Here is a 25,483-nt window from a genome sequence, read left to right on the forward strand (position 1 = left end):
TTTTTTATCCACAGCCAGTCTTGCATTAATTTCAGACTTGCTAACCACCCTTCCCGTACGTGGCTCTCCCGGATAGAGAAGAGGAAAAATAAATAACATACACATCCCTCTCAGCCGCCATTACGCCTCCCATTTTGGTTTTTATCGTCCTTTTGCTGCGGTCTTATTCAGTACCATGGACTCGTCGCCTCTCCCTGATCTATAACCCGGTCAAAAATGATATACCATTCATCAGTTTCAATGAATCATGATGTGGGGGTCTGTTTCCAATTACCGTTCACTGTCGTTACATAAAGTGATCACGGGCGTCGTGAATGGGGTGGCATGGTGCCACATGAAATTTGCCGACGGACCATCACGCAAAACGAGTATACAGTATCCCCCTTCCTTTCATCTTCATGGCCCGTTCTTTTAGTTTGTCGACAGACCATGATTTTGCAGACAAAACTAACTAATGGGGGATTGTGACATCCCCGACACCCCCGTCTAGCCACAGCCGTAAAAGTGATGGCCAAGACAGTAGCAGCTCATGAGTGTTGAATGATGGGACGGTTGAGATGTGGAGACATGGCCAAGGTCACTATAAACCATCGGGAAGTTGTGGATTTTTAGGAGGAAGCCCATGAGAAATGTCGGATAACTTTTGAGAAAAAAATCTGGAGGCTTTGGCTAACTGAGAGTCAGAGTATCCATCAGGAGAGTGGCATTTGGCCAAAGGGGCGAAGTTTCCATATTTGCATTTTGAATGCAAGTACATACAGGGGCCTAAAGACGGGGAATGTGGGGTGTGCCCCCCCCCCATTAATTCCAGTCAGCAAATAGATTTTTTTAGATTTCCATTCTCCATATTTTACACGACATGAGGTTAGCAAACATGTTATAAATCAGCAAATTGACTCTCACCCTCCCCCAGAAAATGCCTTCGCCACGCCCCTGTGTGCGTAAGGCGATAATAATTTGTTACACCTGTATGTTTCAAGTTGCTCCAGCAAAACAGAAGATTCTGCATCCCACTGGAGTTGGGGATGCGTGACAGAGCTAGAGGATAATGTTTTGATTCCTCTCCCTTCAAATAAAATAAGACATGTCATTCTTTAACTAGTTCAAGTCGGGTAAGTTAACAGTGGATTCCTGTAGACTATTCCACTTTCGTATGGTGAATGGGTAGAAGCTGGTACTGTAGAATTTTGTTGTTTTTTTGCATTTGGTCGGTGGTAGGAGAACCGGTGAGATATACGATGAATTCTGGATTGGGTTTTGAGGTCATGTTGGACTTCACCTAGGCCATGGGTAATCTTATATAGCATGGCAAGTCTTGCAATGGTTGAATTGTACACATTGCCGGTGATCCCGTCGTGCTTAGTCTGATGGGGAGTCTTTGGTGTGGAACGCGATCAAACGCCTTCGAAAAATCTAAGAATGTTGCATCCACCTGTTTTCCTTTTTCAGTTGACTTGGCGATATTGTCGACGCCCGATGAGAAGTTGTGTATCACACCCCTATTTTTCCTGAACCCATTTTTTTTTTGGCAGTATGTAAAGATCAGGTGACGTTCAATGTGGTACATTATACGGCGGTGAATGACATGTTCAAGGCATTTGCACACAAGAGTGAGTGAAGGCATTTTCAAACGCAACACTGCGTTTTGGACTTACCTGCCGGATTTATAATACAAACGATTCACAAAAGCCCACCTCCAAGAGTTTGCAACGCGTTGGCCAATCACAATGCGCAAAATCTGTCGACCCTTTCCAAACGCGCGTTGGGTCGACAGATTTCGTGCATTGTGATTGGCCAACGCGTTGCAAACTCTTGGAGGCGCGCTATCGTGAAACGCTCGTATTGCTGCCAGCTACTTCTTATGCCTTTAGTCTCTCTTCCCTAAATCTTGTCTGAAGATTGCGCTGTACTGGCCAAACGACAGTCGAGTATAAAGGCTAATGCAGAGCACACATCCCGGAAGAAGTCTGGCCACGCCTTCAAATGTGGTGCTTTGTGGTTTGGGTTGTAATTTCACGTCTGAAAACAAGTCTAGGACGCTAGGAGTCCATCTCGAAGTCCTCTATTTAACATTATCCAGTTGTCCAATCCAAGCAGGTTTCTGGTGTTATGGTTACAACGTTTATTGGTTACGTATAATTACAGCTATAGCACAAACAACTTTTGGATAGTTTTGTATGTACCTTTCGAATATGTCCTGAGTTTGCATAAATATCTTGAAACTTTTGAAAGTTGGGGTCCCCCAAAATCATTGGTTACTTACTCTTTCCCTCGAAAATTAAGACATGTAGCAACAATTCAAAGTTTTGGGTCATAAAACCATACCCCCCTGGGTGGTAGGTAATATTATATTGAAATTGGACGACTGAAGACTGTAAGAGTTAATTGAGCTAACCTTTTCGGCAATTATTCATGACGGTGTCAGACGTCAACGTAATTAATCGTCAGCCACATATGGCAGACACGATAATGAACAGCGCCTTTCACCTCCGTTACCACTGTCTAGCACTTTGTTGCAATCACCGGCTCTCGCGCCTTTGTACACAGAGGCCAAAGAGCGCCCTCTATTATTGCGGTCTCCAGTACCTCAAAAAGGCTTGTTCGTATTTTTCGATGTCTTTGTAGACCATCTCCATGCGTCTGATGTCGACAAATGATCATTCCATTCTATGATAGATATCACACACAGCAAAATATAATCGAGAATTTACTTACAAAGTAAATGTTCGTTTCATTTCAACCGACATTCAAGTAAGTACACGTCGTTTAACGAAACCAACGAAACTGCACGTCTCCACGTATCGTCTCTCTCCAATATCCGCAACGACAACTCTTCCATTGTAACTGACGTGACATCCTAATTCCATCTGACAGGTCACAGACGAGTGTGATCGCCGCGTCGATTTACGGGTTGTCTGAGGATTCAACTGAGAAGGATTAGAGGACGGAGTTTCTTGTTTGAAAGTTTTACTGAGGGGGGAAGATCAACTTCAGTTAGACGGGACTTCCTAAATGAAATGTTAAAAATACCAACATGATTTGTTTTCCACAGGAATGGACTTCCTTCCAGATAATCTTCACTTGTCTCTAGGACAAGAAAACATGTCGAGTTTAATAACTGATTGCCAACTATGTTTTGTGGATAACAGACACACAGAACGTCCACAAACACCAATTTGTTTTAATAATAGTATATTTTATTTTTTGTTTACAATTTTGTCATTTTATTGAAATAATCGTCTACATTAACAATGCAAGCACCAACACAGAATTAGCATTCAGCTTTGCTACCCAGAAGACATTTTGACTACACGACAAATACCACACTGAAACAGCCGTCAGAACATTACATCACACGGCTGTTTGAGTCTTACATAAAAAGCTCTCGGTTCCGTAATGTGCAAGTGCAACAGCTCAGACGTTATGATCATTTTATGACATTAAATTATCCGACTGTTCGCAAGAAACATATCAGAATGAAACATAACCACAAAACGAAAATATGACATTGCTAAATTCTGTGGGAAAACGTCAGCAGAACTATAGCAGCACAATACGTCATTTTTTTCAGCCAATGATGTGTCAAATGTACACAGAATAGTTCATAAAAACAGAATTATTGGGTGATGCTCTTCATTAAAGAGTGCTTATTGGTAGACCCTTTCTGGAATGGTAATTATAAACTCATCATTTTCAAGATAAGATATAAATTCACTAAGCCAGTGACAAATAATTATTTTCCTTATTCAAGTAAGCAACCAAAAGGCAACTGAAAAATTAAACCAAATAGTAATATAATTAATTAACTTCTCGTTCACTAGGGGCTGTTCATGGTTACAACTGTAGCTGGTCAATTCAATAGGGAGTGAGTGAGCATAGGTCTTTTTGAGAAGAAAATACCTACACTAAAGTGCGGTGAGTTATGGCACCGAAACAAATCCTGGACTTGTGGTATTACACGACTTCATGTCTCAAGATCACAAAGACTGGTATGTGTAATGTGTCCCTAAAATTTGGCCTCCCTTGAGGTGTAGTTGAAAATAATAATCAGCCCCTTTCAATTTTGCTTTGCGTGTTGCAACTCTCTCCAACAATAATGGCATTCACAAATCTTGCTGACTTTCCGAAGTTCACCATCTTCAAACGATATACTTCGCAAGTCCCATGGTGAATTACATTTGAGAGAAGTGATTAAATTTAACTGCGGGTAACCAGGGCACTTTCCTCTTAGTAATGGGATAAGAGTGGGCACAGAAAGAGGAAACAGCTTTTTTTTTTCTCAAGAAGAAATTCTACAGAAAAGTGCTTTAAGCAATAGTTACATATTTACACAAATGTACAGCGTATGGCTTTTATTTTTTGTTTTTACATGGCATGTATTTTAAATTTATATCACCTTTTTTCAGTCCGTTTCCTGTGACATATCCTCTTCAATCTACACAGTAATACACTGATTAATAAACATAAAACGGCGACTTTTTTTCAAACAGTGCCCAGACACACACCATTCCTACATGCAAGATGCAACTGATAAATTATAAATTAAGATCATTATCATTTCTTTCCAAATTCCCACAACCGTGAACCTTCACATCAACATTTCCACTGTCAAATGAATCAGGCCTTAGAGAAGATGAGAGAGAAAAACAAACAAAAATGCGTCATGGCCATGCATGATAGGAGCTCAACCATGCGATTAAAAAAAAAGTTGTGAAACAAATCTGAGTTGCAAAAATACATCTGTCGTGAAATTTAGGCTTTTGTTTCTTCCCAAGCCTGTCAAGGGAAAAAAATGAGCCAAGTCAGTGCTCTGAGGTCCTCAGTGCAGTCGTGACATTTTTCAAAAATAAGCTTAGGGCCTTCTTCTGAAACTAAAAGATTTTTGGGGTGGAACAGACTGCATTCCAAACGGTTTTATTTTCAACATTATTTTTTACCCGTACATGGACATGTACATTTAAGTTTCACCCAATCTTCTCAATCAATTCCTTTTGTAAGCAGTATTTTCCAATAAGGATCTTCTAGCACAATTTTTTTAAGGACCTTATAGCACCAATGCGACGTAATGTAAAATAAAAACTGGCCAGAAGTGAGCAGTATGTACAAATGCTTCACCAAATATCCATTCAAAAAGGAAAAACCCAATTTTAAAATAAAAAGGGGGAAAAAAGGTTTACCCTTCTACAACAGAACAGTAAAAGATGATGTGATTGTCTCAATACATTTTCATATTGGATGCACCAAGCTACGTGACTCACCTCTAGTTTTGAAGCCAAGATAACTCTACTTATGAATGGGCACAGTATGAAGGAAGAACAATCGTGCAAACCCTCACTCTGCGAGCCTAGACCAGAGGTTTCACACAGCTTTGGTTTACAATCAGTGATCCCTCGTTGGTTTAGGGACACCAAAACTTGCCTAATGGATAGTGTTAACCAGTGTTAGGATCACTGAGTGCGATCCAGCTCCGTGTCAAACAAACAGTCCCAAGGTCAAAACCTGCCGGTGGAACTCTCGCGGCTGGGGGAGCATCACTGGTACCTTCATTCTGAATAAAACATTTGTCAAGTCATCTGGCTTTTTTTTTTTCATGAAGAATGAAGGGAAAAACAAAAAACAAATACCTGCATTTGATTTTCGTTAATGGTTCAGGATCACTACCGGGACCATTCCAGAAAATCTGCCCGATGAGAATGTAATATAATTTTCTATAAATTGATAACCGAACACACTCATTGCTAACCCAATCCACCAGATCCCTAATGATCCATCAAGGTTTGATTGATTTTGGAGGATGTGAGGAAGATGAAGCATACACACAATTGCTTTACATGGGGTTTAATAACTCTTTTAAAACGTAGCATACATAAAGGTCAACTTGTGGTCTCCTTAAAAATGGAACCTAAGTTAGGTTCAGTGAGATTCCGAGCATACAGGTCCTGTGATTTACAAGTTCAGTCGACAAATTCTTGAAATTTCCATCTTTAAGAGATCCGTAAACTGTAAAGATCAAACTGCCAGGAACAACTGCCTGAGAAAAAGTGATGATGACCAGGGTTACGGGAGAGATATAAAGGTAAGTGGACAAAAATGATCAAATCAGCAACAAAATGACACAGTAACGACACGTTTAGCCTTACAGTCTTATCAGCACACAATGCATCATGTTCAAGCACTTTAACGACCTATGAGAAGCAAGATTATCATACACTATTAATCCTCATAAAAATATTCTTACTTTTTAAAAATTGTTTACAGCTGCTTTCTTTCCATTTTCTCCCCGTCAACGACGATTAAAAATAAAACTTTTCGAGTGTCACTGCTGGGGCTGTCCCACAAGATTCAATCTGAACAAAGCCTAGATGGTGGTGTGTGTAAAAATTCAACAGCCATCCAGACTTGAGTATAGGTGGTAACGCACAGGACTTAACATCCTACAGCAAGTAAGCTCAAAGCTGCATTTTCTCCTGGCGATGCAGCAGCGTTGAGCTACACTTACACTGTAGCCAACAGCTCCTTGCCAGATAAAATACGGAGGAAAACAGAAAATTGGACCGGGCGGAAATACCATTTCAAAGGCAATGCGAAAGGAAATTTTCCAAATCAAACCATCCCGTGAAGATATGCAGTTTGCATTTTTCTGAAAGCTGTCAGTGCAACCCCCTATTGTTTGCAAGCATTATAAATTTGAACAAAAATGTCACAAGTCTCTTATGCAACAGTTAGCAATAAGGGACCAAAAGCCTGAATCTCTAAATATTTTATACACTGATGAGATATATATATTTGATTTTAATAAGTGTGGCGTATGCAAATTTTCATCACCTCAAACATTTGAGAGACAGAAGTGACAACATCAGCTCTGCGTGATTATAGATACACCATCAAAAAATAAATGAACGGCCCCAGAGAAATTTGGATAGAATTTCTGAGATGAATTTAATTCTTGTCAAGGGAGCACTCTTCAGGGTTTATGGATAAGTAATCCTCTTCCCTTCCTCCCTAAGCCTGTCAGCCACTGTGACTTCATCAAACAATTCACCACTTGACAAGTGGCTTTGGGCATGGGAGTCCTGATGAAATTTGACAAGACTGAGAGTCAGCTGGGGGAGGGAGGGCAGGGCAGGGCAGGGCACTGCCCAACTCACGACATGCTTGAGCACTTGTCCACCGGCGAACCCATCTGAGTCAGGACCCTGTCCAGCCACTGCAGCGGCCCATTAAGGTGAAGTTCAATCCAGCAAGGGGTGCTGGTGACCGTCTGGCGCCGGTAGTCGGCACCCCAGCCCTTGACAAAGCTCATGCGGATGGTACACATGCGAGTTAGCTGGTAGACGGCCTCAAATCCCCGGTTGACAGATTGGGACAGCTGGGCTGCAAACTCCTGGTTGTTGAAAATCTTAAGATTGCAGCCTGGAGACACATTTGAAAACAAATCAAAACATCTGGAGATTACTTTCAAGCTATCCAAATACTGCCCCCTTGAGGGCAACAGTTCAATTTTACACCACAAGAGGGCAGCATTTATGATTTTTATAATGGAACAATCTAGGCCATTTTCCAATACTCAACTTTGGCTCCGTCTCAGGCTTCGTTCCCGAAACCAATCCCCGAAGCGTTTAAATTACATTGGATTCCTGTAATTTTGGGCTTTCTTGCATTATATTTGATGTTCTGTGGCACTGTTAGACTGATTTCTGCGCTAACAGCTTCAAAGTCAGCTAGTAAAAAAACAGTTGAAGCCTGAGACAGAGCCAAAGTTGAGTATTGGAAAACGGCCCTAAAGGCCCCTTCTTCGGTGAAACATTTTCTTTTCCTTTGACCAACCAAGATTCCTTTTATTTCCCTGCATATAAGGCATCATTAATTACAATCTCAACGTCTCTCCTTGACAAATGAGATCTAGGCATGAAATACAAATGGTCAGGGTAATCAAGGCTTATTTACATGTGTGCTTTCTTACAGAAGCCAGGCAGCGATGATTCTCAACATTCCAATGCTTGGCAACAATATTTGGCATTTTACAAATAAGGGTAGTTACTGAGTCTTGACCAAAGAGATCAACTTGCCAACTTTCAGGGACACTCTTGATATTAAACTTGGTGATGGTGTCTTTATAAGCACCTGCACATTTCAGAACCCAACACACTTCAACCAATGGTCTTACCGACGGCTAAGATCCACAGAAGCCAACCAGAAATCGGCCCCTGTTAGAAACTGATGGATTCTGTGGGGTTAGGGATTTATGGTTAGGATGGCAGGAGGACTTGGTACGGATACATACCTGGTGGTATTTTACAGACTGTGGCGGGATGCCAGCCGTATCTTTGGTTACAATTGGGGCTCTGGACAAACACGCTACTGTCACTTAGACACTCAGCAAAGACTTCCCCGCCGATGTAATATAACCTGACACCTTTACCTACGAAGAGAGAGGACCATCATAAATTGGGATCTGTTTAAAACATGTTAGACTATTGACTTTTAGATCTTTCAAAATCCACTGGAATCCTTCAAACTCCACTACAGCAGAGGTCAGACATGCATGGCTAAGGGCACGAAGGCCAACAAAAACCCCAAAAGTACCTCACTTCAAAGTTTGTTTTCTTCAAGACAGCACACTGAGAACTTGACCACTTCCATACATTATGCATCGAGGGAAAAATATGGCAAGAGCACCATCTTAGCAGACAAAATGGACTCAAATCTTTGATTTCAACAAACACGCAGTGATGAAAGAAACATATCGCAGAAATACGTCACAGCTCAATGAGTACTTTTGGAATCACAAATATATTCAGTAGTGGCCTTGTACCTCTTTTCAATGTCAGCAAATACAATTGGTTAATTAAACGGAGGCTTTTGCCGAGAAAAATTTATGTACTGAGCAAACTTAGAGAACCAGTCAGCAGCAATGTTACCACACGACATCTTGGCTGGAACAAACACGGAGCAAAAAGCTACACATTCATACCAATGTGTCTTCTTGTGATTTCGACTGTGGGATCTCTGTTGACGTTGGACAAGAGGCCCAAACAGAAACGCTCCGAGCTGGAAGGATCGACGAAACCATCGATGGTAAGGGAGGGCTGGGAGGCTTGGAAGGTCTCCCCGACCCTCTGGTTCATCTCGTAGTAGGCAATGGAGCACCAGAAAGGAGGTTCACAGTAGGAGACGGGCTGTAGGTCTGGTTGGGAACAATAACATTCTCCGTAATGGTTGGAATTAAACAGAATGGTCTAGCAGTTTCGGTATTGCTTTTTTTTTTTTGTAGGGAAGCAAGGGGCAAGATTGGCTTTGGTGCTGCTTTTGGTCATAAGAACTACTTTCAACAGTGTCTTAGTTTTCAATAATTCTTTGTAAACGTAAAAGTTTCAGCTGATTTTTCATGCATTTTATATATCAAGGGTCATCTTATGTAGAAAGCCACTTTTACATTACATCAAATAAAGTCACACACAGTGTAAGATAACTTCCACTATCTCACAAACTATAAATAATAATGCAAAGTTACCTAGTGAATCTGTAGAACTGGGTGACATTGCTGTAGTAAAGAGATGCAACCAAAACAAGAGACGTCAGCATAACATTTCATACAAATATGCCAATTATACTATTGCATCATCTGCATGGACACTGAACTTTGGACCTCACACCTCCATGTCTATGGCTGTAGGTAATAATTGTGCATAGCCTTTGATTGAAATATTGCCTTGTTTTGGTCAAGGTAATGGTTGGCTGTGGTTGTAATGAAGGCAGAGCTGTTATTCATGGACAATCTGTCTGGTGTGTCAACTTAACCCTAACACCCCCCAAGGCTTTTGCACTAGAGAGCATACTGAACCCTACAAACCTCAACAGGTACATATCCCTGTCTATGTACTTGTACATGCAGGTCACTGTAACTCGAACAGAATTTGAGTGATGTGGTATGGATGGGTCTATGCAGTACTGGATGACTTACACTAAAGCCGTACCAAAGTGACAAAATCAAGCATAGTTCAACACTTGGTACAGCAAGCCAGACACTGCACACAATGACCCCTGTGTGTTCCAACTTCTACAAAATCCAACACAATCACCCTGGGCCTTTGATACCAAGTCCAACAAAACTCAATAACAAGTTAATCCGGTATGGTACCAAACCTGCCAAAATATAGCAAACCTGCTGTTGGAGTCTGATGGACAATGGGGAGTTAGGATTAATGACACTGATACATCTAATGGCACTCACATGAACATATTAGCAAGTTTGAAATTATAGAAGTGGCAGAAAGGAACGAAGACACAGGCAGCTTTCCGACTTACTTCCATTCTGAGATGTGTCCATACTCTGTTCTGTATTATCGCCGTCCTCACTCATGTAGCCCGGTGGTGGAGTTTCTATCAGACAAAATTACAAGTAAGTCGTCAGATTCTGTTTGATTTTTCTGTTTTGCCCCAAACCCTTTTGAGGGAAGGGTTTGTCCAATAAACTTCAGGAGGCTGGCATGCCCTTGAAATTTACACAATGAAATTTGGGATAATTCTGAACTTTTCAAATAGTCTGAGACTAAGAACGAAGATTATTATGAGCAATGTTGGGTTCAGATCTTCAAAATAACTGCTTGCTACTCTGAATTCTTCAAACTACAAGGTGTCCGTACAAACGATGCATCATCTTCTTCAGTGTACAACACTGCCCAACACAAGAACTATACAGAGCCTGAACCACTAGCATGGAAGGCAGTTGAACCATGCACACCACTTCATTCCAGGCCCAAAAAACTCTTGTAAATGCTAATTGGAATTTGACTTCGCCGGTAGCATAAACAATGACACACATCACTAGTACGAATAGTTTCTATATATACACTGGCCTGGATATTCCCCAGGCTTCAACTCTGCATAATGAAACTGTGCCTGGCCTGGCGTGTACAGGTGTATGTGGTGTGTGAAGGTGCATGTATGTATCAAGTGTACACATGCTGGGAGTAAAAAAAAAAAAAAAAAAAGGACCAAACAAATTCATACTTCTTTCCAGCATGTGGCTTTCAAATATAAGGTTGGTAGGTTGGAAAACATTTGGAGGGAATGCGGAGCCAGGTTTCTTGCCCTGATTGAATGAGGTATTCAATTCTATTGGCACTTTCAACCAGAATAAATGTCATTTGCAGTTTATGTATTTCATTTCATTTCATTTGAAAGCTACAGAAAAACTTCCACATGAGGTGCAAACTTGCCTTCATTACTGCAAAATGATTGTTCAGGTCAATTCATTGTTTCACTTAACGGAGGGTTCGGGTTGTGCACACTGCTGTACACAGTTCTAGAAATGACAGGAAACTGGCAAAACAATGTCCGTAGATCAGGTGGTTAAAAGTGTACGTAAATGCATGAGTAGGTCGGGCAGTGAACCTCTTCTTGTGGCAGGACATTCTGTGGAAACACGCTCGCTTCAAGTACAAGCGGTGCAACCTCAAAATAAATTCAAGAACAAGGAAAACACACAACATGGACACCAGATCAAGTTGGGTGAATTATCGGCTCCACTGATGCTTTTGGCCTGCAACTCCCAGCATGCATGGAACGTAGTAATGCTACTTGGCTGACCATTTGTATTGTGTGTTCTTTGGCAACATTAGTTCACAACGCAGTACAGCATTGCTTCACTGAGCATTATGATGCACATGTTGTCACTGCGACAATTGTGAAACAAACTTGGGATAAAAAATGGGATTCTCTTCTCAAAACATACATGCCGCACATGTAGCATAAGTACATGTTGGTAAATAATAAATACAAGCAGTTTTGACGTAAAAAAATTGTTGAAAGACGTTTCAAACGGACAGAAGAGACAACATGATTTTCAAATCTTTTTTTTTTATCTTGCTGCTAAAAAGTCAAGGGTCACACCGTAAAATTAGGGTTAGTCAGGCAATTGGAAGCAGAACTATTTTTTTCAGCCAAATACAAATTCCTAAACATCCAGTGAGATTAAGATTAAGTATCTTTCAAGCAGGAACAAACCTGGATGAAAAAATATAACAGTAAGCTGGCGTGTATATGTGTCAAGAGAAATATACCCAGGACAACAGAAACTTTTCAAGAGAGACTTCTTTAATAATAGGAAGCACTGACCGCAAAGAGAACCATGACCAGCTACGCAAGACATCCATCCTGCTGGAGCTTTGGATCCATTTGCGCTGACCGTGAAGCATCCTTACTATCCAACCCCACTCCAACCCATCCCCCATTTTAATACCCATGGCTCCACAACAGGCGTACGACCTTCTGACCTGAATACCTGGGCTCTAAGTACAGGGCTGGCAAGCATTAAGAGCCCTTGACAAGGCCCCAGTTGAGTTTCAAGGGGTCCAGGGAGATGATCTTGACTGTTTGGGTCTTTGACACTGGACCCCAAAAATCCTTGCTTTTGGCTTTAATCTTTTTTTTCTTCTCTCCTTTGATGGAACGGGGAGACAAGATAAGACTGACTTACAGGGAATTTGTACACTGCCCCCCCCGCAAATGCATTTATGTGTATACCTTCGTGAAAAATATTCGTCTGCATAAATTAATTGATCCTCATTTTTACGTGTGGCATGAGACTGTACAAATTTTTTCTCAGAGTGATTCCAGTCTTTGAAACTTTATCTATATGTACTTTTCTTTCTCGGGGGGGGGGACACTAGGTTACAACACCTAGCATGTGTTTAGTTCAGGGAAAGACACTAACCGTTATGTGATCTAAATCTGTAAGGAAGTGCAGGAAGGAAATTGCTACACATCCTTGTAACTCTAACTAAACGATACCAGCAACAGACAACGGTGATCTTTTGTTTAATTAATGCATGGATGCTGTACTTAGGACCACAATCAAAGTTCCAAGTAGGGGAGGGGGCAATGGGGGAGGAATTGGAGGAGGAGGGGGGGGTGGTGGTCTGGGTTTTGACACGAATGATACCGGGGCCATCCTGTCATCTGCCAACTTCCTAGGGCTGGGTTTAGCAAGGGCCTACTACCGGCACAGGAAGATCCAAATTATTCCGTGGCCAGAACCCTGGAACCTCGATCCTCACTGGCTAATTTAGACAACTCGCTGTGATCAGACATCCTGACTACACTTGGACTTGGGCAAATTAAACACTGGGAATCCTTTCATCCAGGTGTAGTCAGCACAAATCAGAAGCGGACACACTGTGAGCCTTGAACATGTCAACGGTACGTTGCATGAGAGGTTTGCACTTTACGTTCCCACTGACTACATGCCCTACGTTACGCGGCCAGGCGCACTCTCTCGTTAATTCAACCAAACTTTCACTTCACACAGCTCATACTAATTCTGCCACATGGTTACTCATCATCTGTTCTCCGACTGTCAAAAAAAAGGGCAAAGTGATGACAAACAATGAAGAATCAAATTATCTAAGGCGGTAGTGAGATCAGAATTTATTACCCAACTTGCTAAGCTTGTAAGTGGATCGTACAGGTCATTAACCCAACACAGGAAGAACACTATTAAATGAAGCTTCAATTTGGAAAGATATCTTGGCCGAATTGGCAGGAACTTATTCTCATATGTTGGGGGGGGAAGGTTAAGGGCGTAACACGGTGCCACTTATGCAAAATTGGGGGGAAGAAGCAAACGAGGAAGTAAGGGGGTAATTAATTGCTGATTCACAGAGATACCAAACGTGATTCACCTCATCTTTGTTTACAATGGAGAAAAAACACGACTGCCAATGAGAAACTAATTTGAAGCTGATATATGAAGCAGAACAACTTTCTTTCTCTTTTTTTTAGAAGCGGAAAAGACACCAAACAAAGCAATGCTTTGCATATTTTTTGCAACATGTTGCTGGTCACAGTTGGTTGAAAAAATGCGGTTAGATTGAATATTACAGTTTTGTTTTTCACCCAATGTATCGCAACGGTAAATGTGCACATCAGTGCAAGCTTAAACTCTGTAATTCTTTTCATCATGATGGGTACAACTGTTCACTTCCTCCCCTACCAACCCCCCACAAGCATCTCCTTTTACCTGGTTGGAGAAGGTTCTGTGGTTCCATACCCACTGGGTAATTAGCATTTTCTGGAACCATACTGCTTGGGTCATCGAGAGCAGGCAGCTCTGTAGGGACGTCCGTTTGTCGGGGGACCAGCACCGGTGGCAACACTGACAACAGAAAAATAAAGTCAAGAACTAGTAAAGAAACTAGAGCCAGTGTGTCGGGCAAGGCCTCCCTCCCACAGAGTTGAGAGTGTGTCCGCTGAGTGGATGCAGAAGACAGGCCTTCTGGTCACCTTCCCTTCCCCTTCTTTGTGGGGGTGAGAAACAATAAATGCAACGCTGATCTGGAACTTTCCAACTGTCAAAATGTACCAATGCCAACCCTAACCCCCTTGGACCTTTCTGTTGGTCACCTTCCTCCATTCTCCAAAATCCTCCAATAAGCTGGGTACAAAAAAATGCATTCTTCCTAAATCCTCCAAAATTTCCCACTTTAGTTTCCGGTAAGGGATAATCTTTTCCTCAATCCTTCAAAATCCTCCAGTGTACAAACCCTATGGAGTAAGTACACGCATCGCGATGCTGATTGCTGCTAAAATTTGTGACCAGCAGTAAACAATGGAGGGCAACTTTGGTGACCAGTGTTAGGCACGGCCTTGTGTTATTATTATTATTATTATTCATTTATTACTATTATAAATTACTAAAAATTATTACACACCATGCATATATGTATATGTATGTACCTGTGTACACTGAACAAAGCTATTTTTGGCTGCCAACCCACATGTATTTGCACAAGTGCAGCACAATGGAGTACAGTTATTACCTTCACAGGTAAAACATAACAGAATGGTACCACCCTCAGCAGCCATTACAAAAATAATCTTCCAAATACCCTGTACTACAAGCTCCATTCTACCTCAATCCTTCGAAATCATCCAGTGCTCAAAAATCACTCTCCCTCAATCCTTCAAAATCCTCTGACTTTTAAGCAATCCATTCTCCCCCAATCCTCCAATATCCTCCATGCTTCAATCCCCCATTCTCCCCCAATCCTCCAAAATCCTCCGACTTTTAAGCACTCCATTCTCCCCAAATTCTCCAAAATCCTGCGACTTTTAAGCACTCCATTCTCCCCCAATCCTCCAAAATGCTCCATGCTTCAATCCCCGATTGTCCCCCAATCCTCCAAAATCCTCTGACTTTTAAGCAGTCCATTCTCCCCAAATCCTCCAAAATCCTCCATGCTTCAATCCCCCATTCTCCCCCAATCCTCCAAAATCCTCTGACTTTTTTAAGCACTCCATTCTCCCCCAATCCTCCAAAATCCTCCATACTTCAATCCCCCATTCTCCCCCAATCCTCCAAAATCCTCCATGCTTCAATCCCCCATTCTCCCCCAATCCTCCAAAATCCTCCGACTTTAAAAATGCCATCTTTCCTCAGTCCCCCAAAATACTCCAAAGCCACCCGAAGGATTTTGGAGAACTGAAGAGGGTTAGGGTTGAAGGTACCGCCTGGTTGTTGATGGCACACAGATGTAAATCAGCGAGTGCAAGATGTGGATTTACATATGCACCCTCTGGTGTAATGTTGTCCGACCCTCCCAGTTCAAGTTGCCAGAGTTTGTACACCACTGCTCGGGAGCATTTCTATCATGTGATTCATACATGGATCCAGGTCATGTGAAGAGAGTTCAGATCAAATGTGCACATATGGGTTAGCTGTTCCGCCTAGGTCAAGTTACTTTTAGAATTTATATGAGAGTGCAACTGAAAGTGATATTCCGGCAATGCATTCTGGTTTTTAGATGATGACTGGAATTAGGAGAATAAGTATGCACCATACGGGACCTCCTGAGGGACTCATCAGAAACACACAGGCAGATTACAACATGAACTACTTACTCAATATGTACAATATCTAAAATATTTCAGTTTTAGAATGTTTTTCCTTCTTTTTCCACAGCTCACTGAACTGGATATCTGTTTCAGGTACGGTCAAACACGTACCCATGGGGCAAGTTGGACCGGGATTGGGGCCAACTTGAAGGTCTGCAGATAACATAGTGAACATCAACTACCGGTAATGATTTCATGTAGACTATTCCTGAGGTATTTGTATGGGTACTGCTGAAGCGGACCCACAGGAGAAGGCTTTGCTATTGTGTGTATTTGAATCAGCCAGCCAAATTTCATTGCAATGCGATCAACACTGGCAGCCATCCCTGGGGGAAGGGGAGGCAACTCTTAACACACGCACGTTGCCATACAGGCACTGAATCAAGGCAGCCATGGGATTTTTGTCCCGGCCATTGGTTCCGAGTATGCCAATAATCTCTGGCTTTTGCTCTCTAGCTCAGCGAGAATAAAGCCTCCAATAAATGACAGGCAGGGTATGGAGACCTTTGCAGAGATATGTCTGTGGCGAACCGGCCTGGGATGGCATGCACGTCTGACCTTTGCACATGATTCCACGGGCAACCTTGCTCTCGGTGTTCAGTCGCTCTTTCCTCTTCCCTCTCTTGGGGTGAGGAAGGCTAATTCCAGCAATGATTGTGACACATTGTCGGCCTTCCTCCGCTAATGCTAACATTTTGCTTTCCTCCTCGTGTGAGCCTACTCTGAAGAAGTGCTCTTCAGATTTGATAATCTGAAATTACTGAAGATCAACCTTGCCTTCGAGGCCTGATCTAAGAGAGCCTCTAGGTGTGGGGGGGGGAAACTGCTTTGCAATTTGGTGTGGCTAGAAATATCACCTGGGAACCAGTCACGTGAAATATGAAGTGCATGACATTTGGGGCAGGTAATTATTTTCTTTGCTTAGCAAATATCTTTCTATGCTAAGAAGTTTGAAGCTCTATAACCTGCACGGTGACATCCTAGTTTGTGCATGGAGAACATTTCTTTCTCAAGAAAGCAGCTAGATGTAGATGTCATTTTGCGTTTAGCGAAAAGCACAACAAATATTTGTTCATAGAAATGACTCGCACACTGGTCAAAATTCTTTCCAACTTTTTTTCCCCAATTACAAAGGAAGCTGCACTGCATTACGTCCTACAAATCACCTCACCAATAGCAATGATTTGGGTAAAGATATCGTAGAAAGTACTACAAAGGAAATGCTAAAGAAGAACATGCTACTTAGAGACATTTAAAAGCTTGCTGTTTTGTACAAGCAAAATAGATCACCCATGTCATTTCTATCAAATCACGTATTTTTGTACAAGTCATTTTTGCTTCACTAAACAAACTAGGACAAAGGTCCAATTAAGTCACACGCACACACATGTAAAATTCAGCCATTTTTTTAACAACAGCAGCATACTTTCCCCGAGAGCAAGTTTTCCTTTGTTTACGTTTGTTACCTGGTGTCTCAACCCTTGTGTAGTGATATGGGTTGACGCAGACTTCGTCCCGCTTAAGACGAAAAGCAAACTCGCAGTGCTCCACTGGTTTCAACTCGTGGTGGCTCTGGAGATCTGGCCACCTCCAAAGACGGCAGTACATGACATGGGGCAGCCCCTTTTTATGTGAGACCTGAAGACGTCCGTCCAAGGACCTGATTGGATAAGATGCGGAGGGAGATAAAAAATATAACAAGAGCTTAATGGAGAGGTGAGACTTCTGGCGGTGGAGATATTACTGGTTGCTTGGGGGAAAAAAGAGGGACTCTGAAAAACTTGCACTTGTGCAGTCAAAGCTTCAGAGCAAGCAGTTAAGGGTGATCTCTGTGCATATTGCCTAGGTAAACCATAAAAAATGGATGATTATGGACGGGTACATGAATACGAATGCACAGCAAAAGGAACCAACTCCTTCATGCTTCATGTTTGAAATTATAATTTAACCATCTTGCTCTCCTGTGTGGTGATGCCATCTCCACAATTTAGCCACAAGCGGCAGTTAAATTGAAGTTAAATTCCAAATCCAGTCATTTAAACATGTTCATTGTCTTTAAAAGGGGCTTTGTACACTAATGTTTTGGAACAATAAATACATGAGCAAATAGAAAATGCATTTGGAAAGGAACCCAAAGTAAAAAAAGTTGACAGAATAATCAGAGAGTTCAGGAAATGCCATAGTTAATATTGGAAACCGTGTATGGAACAAGCAAACCATACAAACATGACCTTATGATCTGTACAAAAACATTAACAGTTAAAGATGTGTACAATTTGAGCACCATCCAAGAGATGTCTGAAACTTGATGCATTTACATTACATGAATCACATGTACCGGTACGTAAATGACAAATTTCAATGCTTTTATCAATACATTGTAGTTAGAAACATGTTATGTACATGTACAAACAAAAATGACAATAGATGATGTAGGCAATAAAAAATCTTGTACATTTATGACTTTTTGTGTCCACAAGCTACGGAAGGAACAGCACAAAAATTGACTTTTCTGTGAAAACAATTATGACAATGTCATTTAACATGTGATTATCCCCGAATCAAAAAAAAATCTACCACGTTTGCTTGATTTGCTGAACTATGGATGGTTCAAGTAACGATGCTTGATGTCCCCAAGTAATTTCGACAAAGTTGCCAGATTCATTCACTATTGGACGTGCACAGATTCCAAAGAGACATAGCAAATGATCACAGATTTGGAAGGAATCCTCTCAACAGAAAGGGAGAGGAATAATGTTTAGAGTAAGAATACACCACACACTGTCCCCTGCCACATATGTACATGATTTTCACGGAAAAGAAGGTTGTAAACTCTGAGGGAGATCACTGGAACTGAAACCGCCCAAGATGAGGAGGGAAGTGGAAAATGCGGAATGCTCTCGTGCCAAGTTCAAAACAAAGAATTCCAGCGTGGCCTTGGGAACCTGACACCAGACAGCTCAGCAGGTGCCTAAACCTGCCAACCCACATAGCGCAGACTTCTACAGCACATCTATTCACGGAAATGTGAAGGTTCTTGTTTTTTTGGCAGAGTTTATTTGTTTTGTTTTTTTTGGCACTAATCCCGGTGTTATGTTATTATGTTGTAAAACTCCAAGCACTTCCAAAGTTGGCAACTATAGGCAACATAAAGCATATGTTTTTCTGTGATGTTTTGTAGAGTTATCTTTATCAAACTGTTTTTCAAGACCCACACAATTTAACAGTTTCCGTGTTTGATAAATACCCGTTGAAAATTTTTTTACACCAAGTCATGACCTCAGCAGAATATTTGCCGTTTAAATGAGAAAAAAAAGAACATCTGGATTTCAGAATAGCGGAGTACGCATTTCTAAGCTTTTTGTACAGTTGTAAGCTTCAGATCTAAAACTCAGACAAAAAGGCATCTGATCAGTTACACACACGCGAGTAAGTGGGCACAGCATGGCAAAAGTCTGTACACCTACATCCTGTCTGGCTATACATGTACTGCCAGATTTCAGCATTACTATGGCAACTTTGCAAATGACAATGTAAGACATAAATCAGGTACACGTAACTAGCACACAGTCATTTTCCAACACTTCAAAATTGCAGCCACATGTACTTTACAAGCAATAGATCTGTTTGTGTAAACCTACAAAAGATTGGTGTCATCGAGACACCGCAACATGTACACACGTACATGGGTACATGTACATGTGCTGATTTTACGGTCAGGAACAATACCATTTTTTAAGATACGGTACGTTACTCACTTTGATCAACATCTTTGTTATGTTCTTATGGGTAACAAAAAAGGATATTGGCACAGAGCACGCCCTAAAAGACTACGTGTACACATTTATAAAACAGGAGCATAAGTTCGAGAAGCAAACAGGTAGGGGAAAAAAAATCTCTTGGAGGCAGGTTGCCATGAATTGTGATGACTTACAAGGTCAATCTAATCAGTAAGAAGAGGAAAGTCATGGTTTCCTGGGTAACGGACCTTGGAACTGGCTGGGGGGAGGGGAGAGGAGGAGGAAGGGGGAAGATTCACAATTGGGCCATGTTGGAAGCAACGTTATGAACAGGCTCAAATTTGATTTTGCTGTTATTGGTAAACAGGTACCGTGTATACTAAATTGGGGGTCATGACTCGTAACACTTCAGACAATGTTAACAGGTGAACTTTTTTTCATACCTACGTGTGACAATGTACCCCAAAGCTTGCTGCTGACAAAATCTGCTCCTGTGCCACTCTATGGTACAAGTACATTTTGTAACCTGTCACCACAAAATGAGCGTAAAGCCGCATCCAGCTCTTTCCTATTTTGAAGGTTCAAAGTCATATTGAAGTCGGGGTCAATTTTGGGGTTTTTGTAATATTTGGAAAGAGTAACCCATCTCGTATTTAATTCCAAATATTTTGCAGGATCATATATTAAAAATGTCCATTTAGATGAATACACAAAATGTCTCAGCTCCCCATACACACTCTACAGCGTGCGACCACAAACCAGTCAACTCAGGTACCTAGTACCTGTACATGCGTGTATGTACAGGTGTCTACATGTAAGCTGCATTGCAGTTAACGTGAGCTCATGCCGCATACACAGTAAGACGGAAAACCTGTGTGATCATCTAGAGATACATCGCTCGGTGCACATAGAACACTGAGCAATCGATCGTGAAATATGACTGACAATGTCGGCGACTAACGACACAAATCATGGTCGCATTGGCGGAAAAATTAAACATTTGGTCGCATACCATCACTTTAAGGTACAAATGCGACTGTTTTGGTCACACCGCGACAGCACTGGTCATGCCTACCGATAAATTGTTGCACATGTAACTGTTACCAAACCAAAACAATAAATAGCCAGTAAAGTTCAAAAAGTGGACTTATTTGAAATAGAACGGGGCCTGCCTTATTAAGGGTCTTTAAGGGCAGGCCCGAAGCCCAAGACAAGCTGCTTGCTCAAAGAAAACACCTCCTCAATATGTAACCTGAAGAGTCTATCACTCTTCATAGACCTTCATAGAACCATAGACTTGGAGGAGGAAAAAACCAATGGACTGCCAACTCCTGCAGCCGCACCGTGCATTGCATGTATACATGCTCCATTGGCTGGAGTTACCGGCACAGGAAACTTCCGGTTGGCCTTACGATTGCGTCCGTTTTGCCTCGGAATTCTCTATTTTTCACGTTTTCCATGGATAACATAGCAAAATGAGCATAAGGGATAAGATGATATGATGTTATGATATCAGGTACACAATACTCAACCCCCCTATTTGTGTCTTTAGGCGCTGCTTCCAACAACTGCACAATCATTACCTGGACATTTACGCCATTTTGCGTATTTTGTGTCACACATTATGCTACATGCACAATCTAACAAGTTATTTATGCCGGTAACTTTGGCACTTCTGGTCTACAGTAAAACCATGTACCCACTGCAAACATGTGCACGGTGCCTTGCAGTAGAAACTACATGTACATGTATGTACAGCATGGGTAACAAGACTTGCTTGTGTGGTTTGAATTTCTCTGCTAAAATACAATGAAGATTGAACAAAAGGTACTTGCACAGTTCATAAAATGTAGGGCTCTACGGTGCACTATTTCTAGCCAGAGGGGGAAAAAAATCATCACAGCATGGAAAAAAAGCACACACACACCACAGCATTTTCTGTTCTACATGTACTTTTTTGGAGGGGATAAAAAAAAAGCACCGGGAAAAAAAAGAGAGCAAGCAAGGGTCAACGGTGACTTACGATTGGGCTTTGGTATTGGAAGGGTGCGCCAAAACGTGAGTCCCACTGACCACATGCTCCGATCTGGAGAAATACAAGAGACCATAATATGAACATCTTCAGGCCGGTCTGCTCCCTGTGCAGTTTGGTTCAAAGAACTTAATTCAACTGTTTGTGTGTTTGTTTCCTCTCCAGCATGTACAATACATACTTGGTAGTGTATGAAAACATCAGTGGGTAATGCACAGTATACATACATGCACATGAACATGGTTGAATATCTGTGAAAAAGCATCGCAAGGGAAGCGTCATCACGCATCTGCACCTTATCCTGTGCGCATATGCTGCACCCAATGAATACACATGTAGTATGATTGTCCATCGTTGTGAAGAACAACTGAAGAGCTAGCTTGGATGGTGGTTTTATGCACATTTATGATTCATCAACAATCAATCATCATAAATAAACAATAAATGTAGACATGTATGTATGGCAGTACTGTCCATGTATACAGAATGAATACCTAGCACATGGACTAGACAAACCACCTTCTCACTTCACTCAGAAATACACGTATATCCATAAAAATCCAGGAGAATACTAAATTTAAAACAAAACGATTTACTGAGTAAACCTGAGCCTATAATCACTTTAATGTTCCTTCTATGAGGATGTACAATGTAGCTACATGCAATAACAATTACATAAATATCAGAAAATCATGTAAGATTTTTATACATGCACTCTTTGTCAACCAATTCTAATCACTCACACTACAATGTTACTAAGCATCAAGTTTGTGAATTGTTGACAAGTGTTAAAAATATCACTTGTTTACGTTTATCCTAAGGAACCAGTTGCTATGGTTGCTATGTGGTCATAGACCAATATCCTTTCTTTGTCTGTGGCTTCCACTAGCTGCTGTTGTCTTGACCATACTATTGTTATAAACATGCTTCACTTTGGGAGCTGGTGACACACAAACACTCAGAGTTCAATGTCACAGGATCTCCCTGCAAAACAGGCACAACCAAAACACATTTGACATCTGACCCAGAAAGCAACAGCTCATCCACCACAGAATTGCTACCACTTCTGGGGGGGGGGTTGTAAAGAGGAATTTTATTTGGACAAGTTTCAAAACAAAATAGACTGAAGCACTTGAACATGTAATTAAAAACCATGACCTTGACAAATTCTTAGAATCACTATGCTCAACCAGATTCAAGAGACAATGCAGCCTCACTTATGTCCTTACAATTACATGTATTTTTTAACTTGTGATTGAGAGTGTCGGTGATTATTTGGGGCACTCTAAATTGCCAAACATATTTTTGATGATGGAATTTTCACCTTTTTAGCACAGTGAGCTACATTTAATTTTTACCAGTTCAATTAATCACATGTTTAGTGCATACATGTGCACGCCATGTAATTTCACTTCCACTGTTGGATCGCTACTGCTAACATAGCTGGAAGAACACCTGTGCACTGGAAAGACCAATTTAAAACGGCACTTGAGTCATGACAATCGTCCTAAGTACCAGCTTGATTTATTTTCGTCCACCAGTTCAGAATGGAACATGGTTCTGATTATAGCAAGTTGCCTAACAACCTCATTGAAAGCTTCCTTCCTTAGATGTTGTTACTTCCTCAGTTGTCAAGGGATCGAGGCCAAGCCCAGGGAAAACAAGCCCAACATGGAGGAAGTCGGTCAACCATTACATACATGCATTGTAGCCATGGACCTGCCAGAAACCCCCCTAAAACTTGACCTCTGTGTACTGGATTTTTCAGATGCAAGAGCATCTGTTCAAGTCTTTCTTGAGGTGGAGGTTGGGGTGGGGATGGGGGGGTGGAGTCTGACTGGAATCAAAACTACTGAAAAACTGAAATTATTAAATGGCTTGATGTGACCCCTTGCAATTTCAACATTCTCAATAAATAAAGACTTCTGTAGATAAGTGCAGTGTTGAAGCAAATCCAACTACGGACGTTCTGGTGAAATGAAAGGGTGAGAGGACAGCTACACAATGTTGATAACTCAGGGCATTAGACCAGACCTCAATAAAAGCTAATACAATTTTGAAGATGCAAAGATTCTGTTCACTTCCCAGGAAAGACATAACCTACTTATCCTGTTTATTGCTTGTGAGCGGACCTCTTCATAAATTTTTCCTCCATCCTTGTTAAAACTGTACTGTATAATTAAATATTTGTCATAAACTTTCCAACTTACAATGCATGTGCAGTTCAAGTAAAATACTGTGACTATCATGTAATCATCTTAAGCATGTATGCTTCTATTTGGGTCATGCTGTTTAGCGTCAACAAACATCACCGAGCTTGAACAAGTTCTTCGAGCATATTTAGGCAAAGATTTTGCATTTCCAGTATTAATAGACTCATAAATATTACACTCAAGGTATCACATTTATCTAAAATGATATTTTGAGTGTGGAAATTTGAGCAACAAAGTCGAGCCTGCTTGTGCAGCCCGACAGGCTGCAATCTTGTTTTCGCATGGACAGCAGAGAAAAGGAAGCAGGTGGCTACCATACATCATAAAAACTGTTCCGTGGCCATGCGAGAATCTGGAAGGAAATATGCTATGTCTTTAACACACTGGCAGATGTCTCTTACAAGATAAAATCATTTTGAATCTTCAGAGGGGTTTTTCAAGTTGTTGATGCTTCATTAACACTGCTTATGCAATTATGAGTGCCGACACTTGTTGACGTTTGTCTCTTACAAGAAATAGGATAAAAACATTTTTAAATCTTTAGAGGACATTTTCAAGTTGTTGATGCTTTGTTGACACTGCTAGTGAGGGCCGACACTTGATGTTTGTTGACGACTGTTGATGCTAAATAACACGACCATTTATTCTATGCAGACTCCCTTAAGTTTTGTGTACACTGCATGAGGCGTAGGCCTATTCATAAAACTTTCAAAATAGTCTAACGAATTAAATGTGAAATTACAGTTTAAAATACTGTATACATGTATACTAATTATATGACCAACAGAAACAACAGAATAAAAAAGTGGATAATTCCACTGTAAACCAGCTTAACCAGGACAATTAGGCCAAAACCGCAACTATCATGACTGTCCAGTTCATAGAACATGTACCCGGAGGCGGCATGCACCCACTGGCATCACAGGAATATGATCAGGCCTATACCCACTGCGAAAAAAATGTCACAGTCCTGCACTACCTACCTTGGAATCGTAACACATTTGGTGTGCACATCCTGAGATGAGATGGCCTTTTCCAGTTCGTCCAAACCCCCTGTCTTTTTTAGCTTCTTCACGAGGCTTTTGACAGCTTTCTCTGACCAGCGATCTTCCGTGTCGTCTTTCTTCCATCCCAACAACCGCTTGACGATCGGCGGCGTGAACGGAAGGAATTGGCTCATTTTCTTCGGCCGAAATTCGGTAAAATTGGAAGGGACTTGGTTCGTGTGACTCTAGCCACTACAGCCCCGAGGAGATGCTGAGCCTTTCAGACCCAGATGAAATTTGAAAGGAAATATCTTGACACTTGAGGTCACTGCGAATGAACGGGGGATCTATGCTAGCTAATGACCAAAATACATGTACACCATCGATGAGCACACATTACTAAAACTATACACGAATTGAGGTCGGCCTACTCACAACGCTGCTATTTCGGGAAAGTCATCCGCATGGAAACTATTGTCCCATGAAATAGTTCGCACATCACAAGAAAAAGATGCTCAATTGAAGCAGTCCCTAAACTGAGATTAAGGACAGATATGTAATATTAGATTTTTATGACTGAAGGATATTGGTAACATGTAGAAATTTGGAATGAAT

The 25,483-nt window shown here is 41.3% G+C and overlaps 1 protein-coding gene across 2 annotated transcripts; it reads right to left on the reverse strand.

Moving 5' to 3' along the window:
• Positions 1-3,175: 3,175 nt before the first annotated feature.
• On the reverse strand, positions 3,176-25,289 carry LOC110975164 (SMAD family member 3-like). 2 transcript variants are annotated; one of them, XM_022227375.2, is made up of 9 exons: positions 24,866-25,289; positions 21,661-21,723; positions 17,364-17,557; positions 14,024-14,158; positions 10,309-10,383; positions 9,515-9,544; positions 8,975-9,187; positions 8,285-8,422; positions 3,176-7,413 (listed from the first exon to the last, which is right to left on the reverse strand). In XM_022227375.2, exons 1-9 carry the CDS (start codon positions 25,060-25,062, stop codon positions 7,145-7,147), a joined length of 1,314 nt encoding a protein of 437 aa, XP_022083067.1. In that variant the 5' UTR covers positions 25,063-25,289; the 3' UTR covers positions 3,176-7,144. The 2 variants fall into 2 exon arrangements, with proteins under 2 accessions (XP_022083067.1, XP_022083075.1); XM_022227383.2 differs by lacking the exon at positions 21,661-21,723 and having other exon boundaries at positions 24,866-25,288.
• Between the last annotated feature and the right edge of the window lie 194 nt (positions 25,290-25,483).

The sequence above is a fragment of the Acanthaster planci genome, linkage group LG08 (genome assembly GCF_054643075.1).
Source record: "Acanthaster planci isolate LZ-2023a linkage group LG08, COTS_SCS, whole genome shotgun sequence".
NCBI lineage: Eukaryota > Metazoa > Echinodermata > Asteroidea > Valvatida > Acanthasteridae > Acanthaster > Acanthaster planci.

Excerpts from the sequence above, each read along its gene's own strand:
- LOC110975164 (XM_022227375.2), bottom strand. The coding sequence starts at position 25,062 with ATGAGCCAATTCCTTCCGTTCACGCCGCCGATCGTCAAGCGGTTGTTG. Across the intron at positions 17,558-21,660 it reads TCCAATACCAAAGCCCAATC|GTCCTTGGACGGACGTCTTC; the intron begins GTAAGTCACCGT and ends TTATCCAATCAG. Across the intron at positions 14,159-17,363 it reads CACAAGGGTTGAGACACCAG|TGTTGCCACCGGTGCTGGTC; the intron begins GTAACAAACGTA and ends TTCTGTTGTCAG.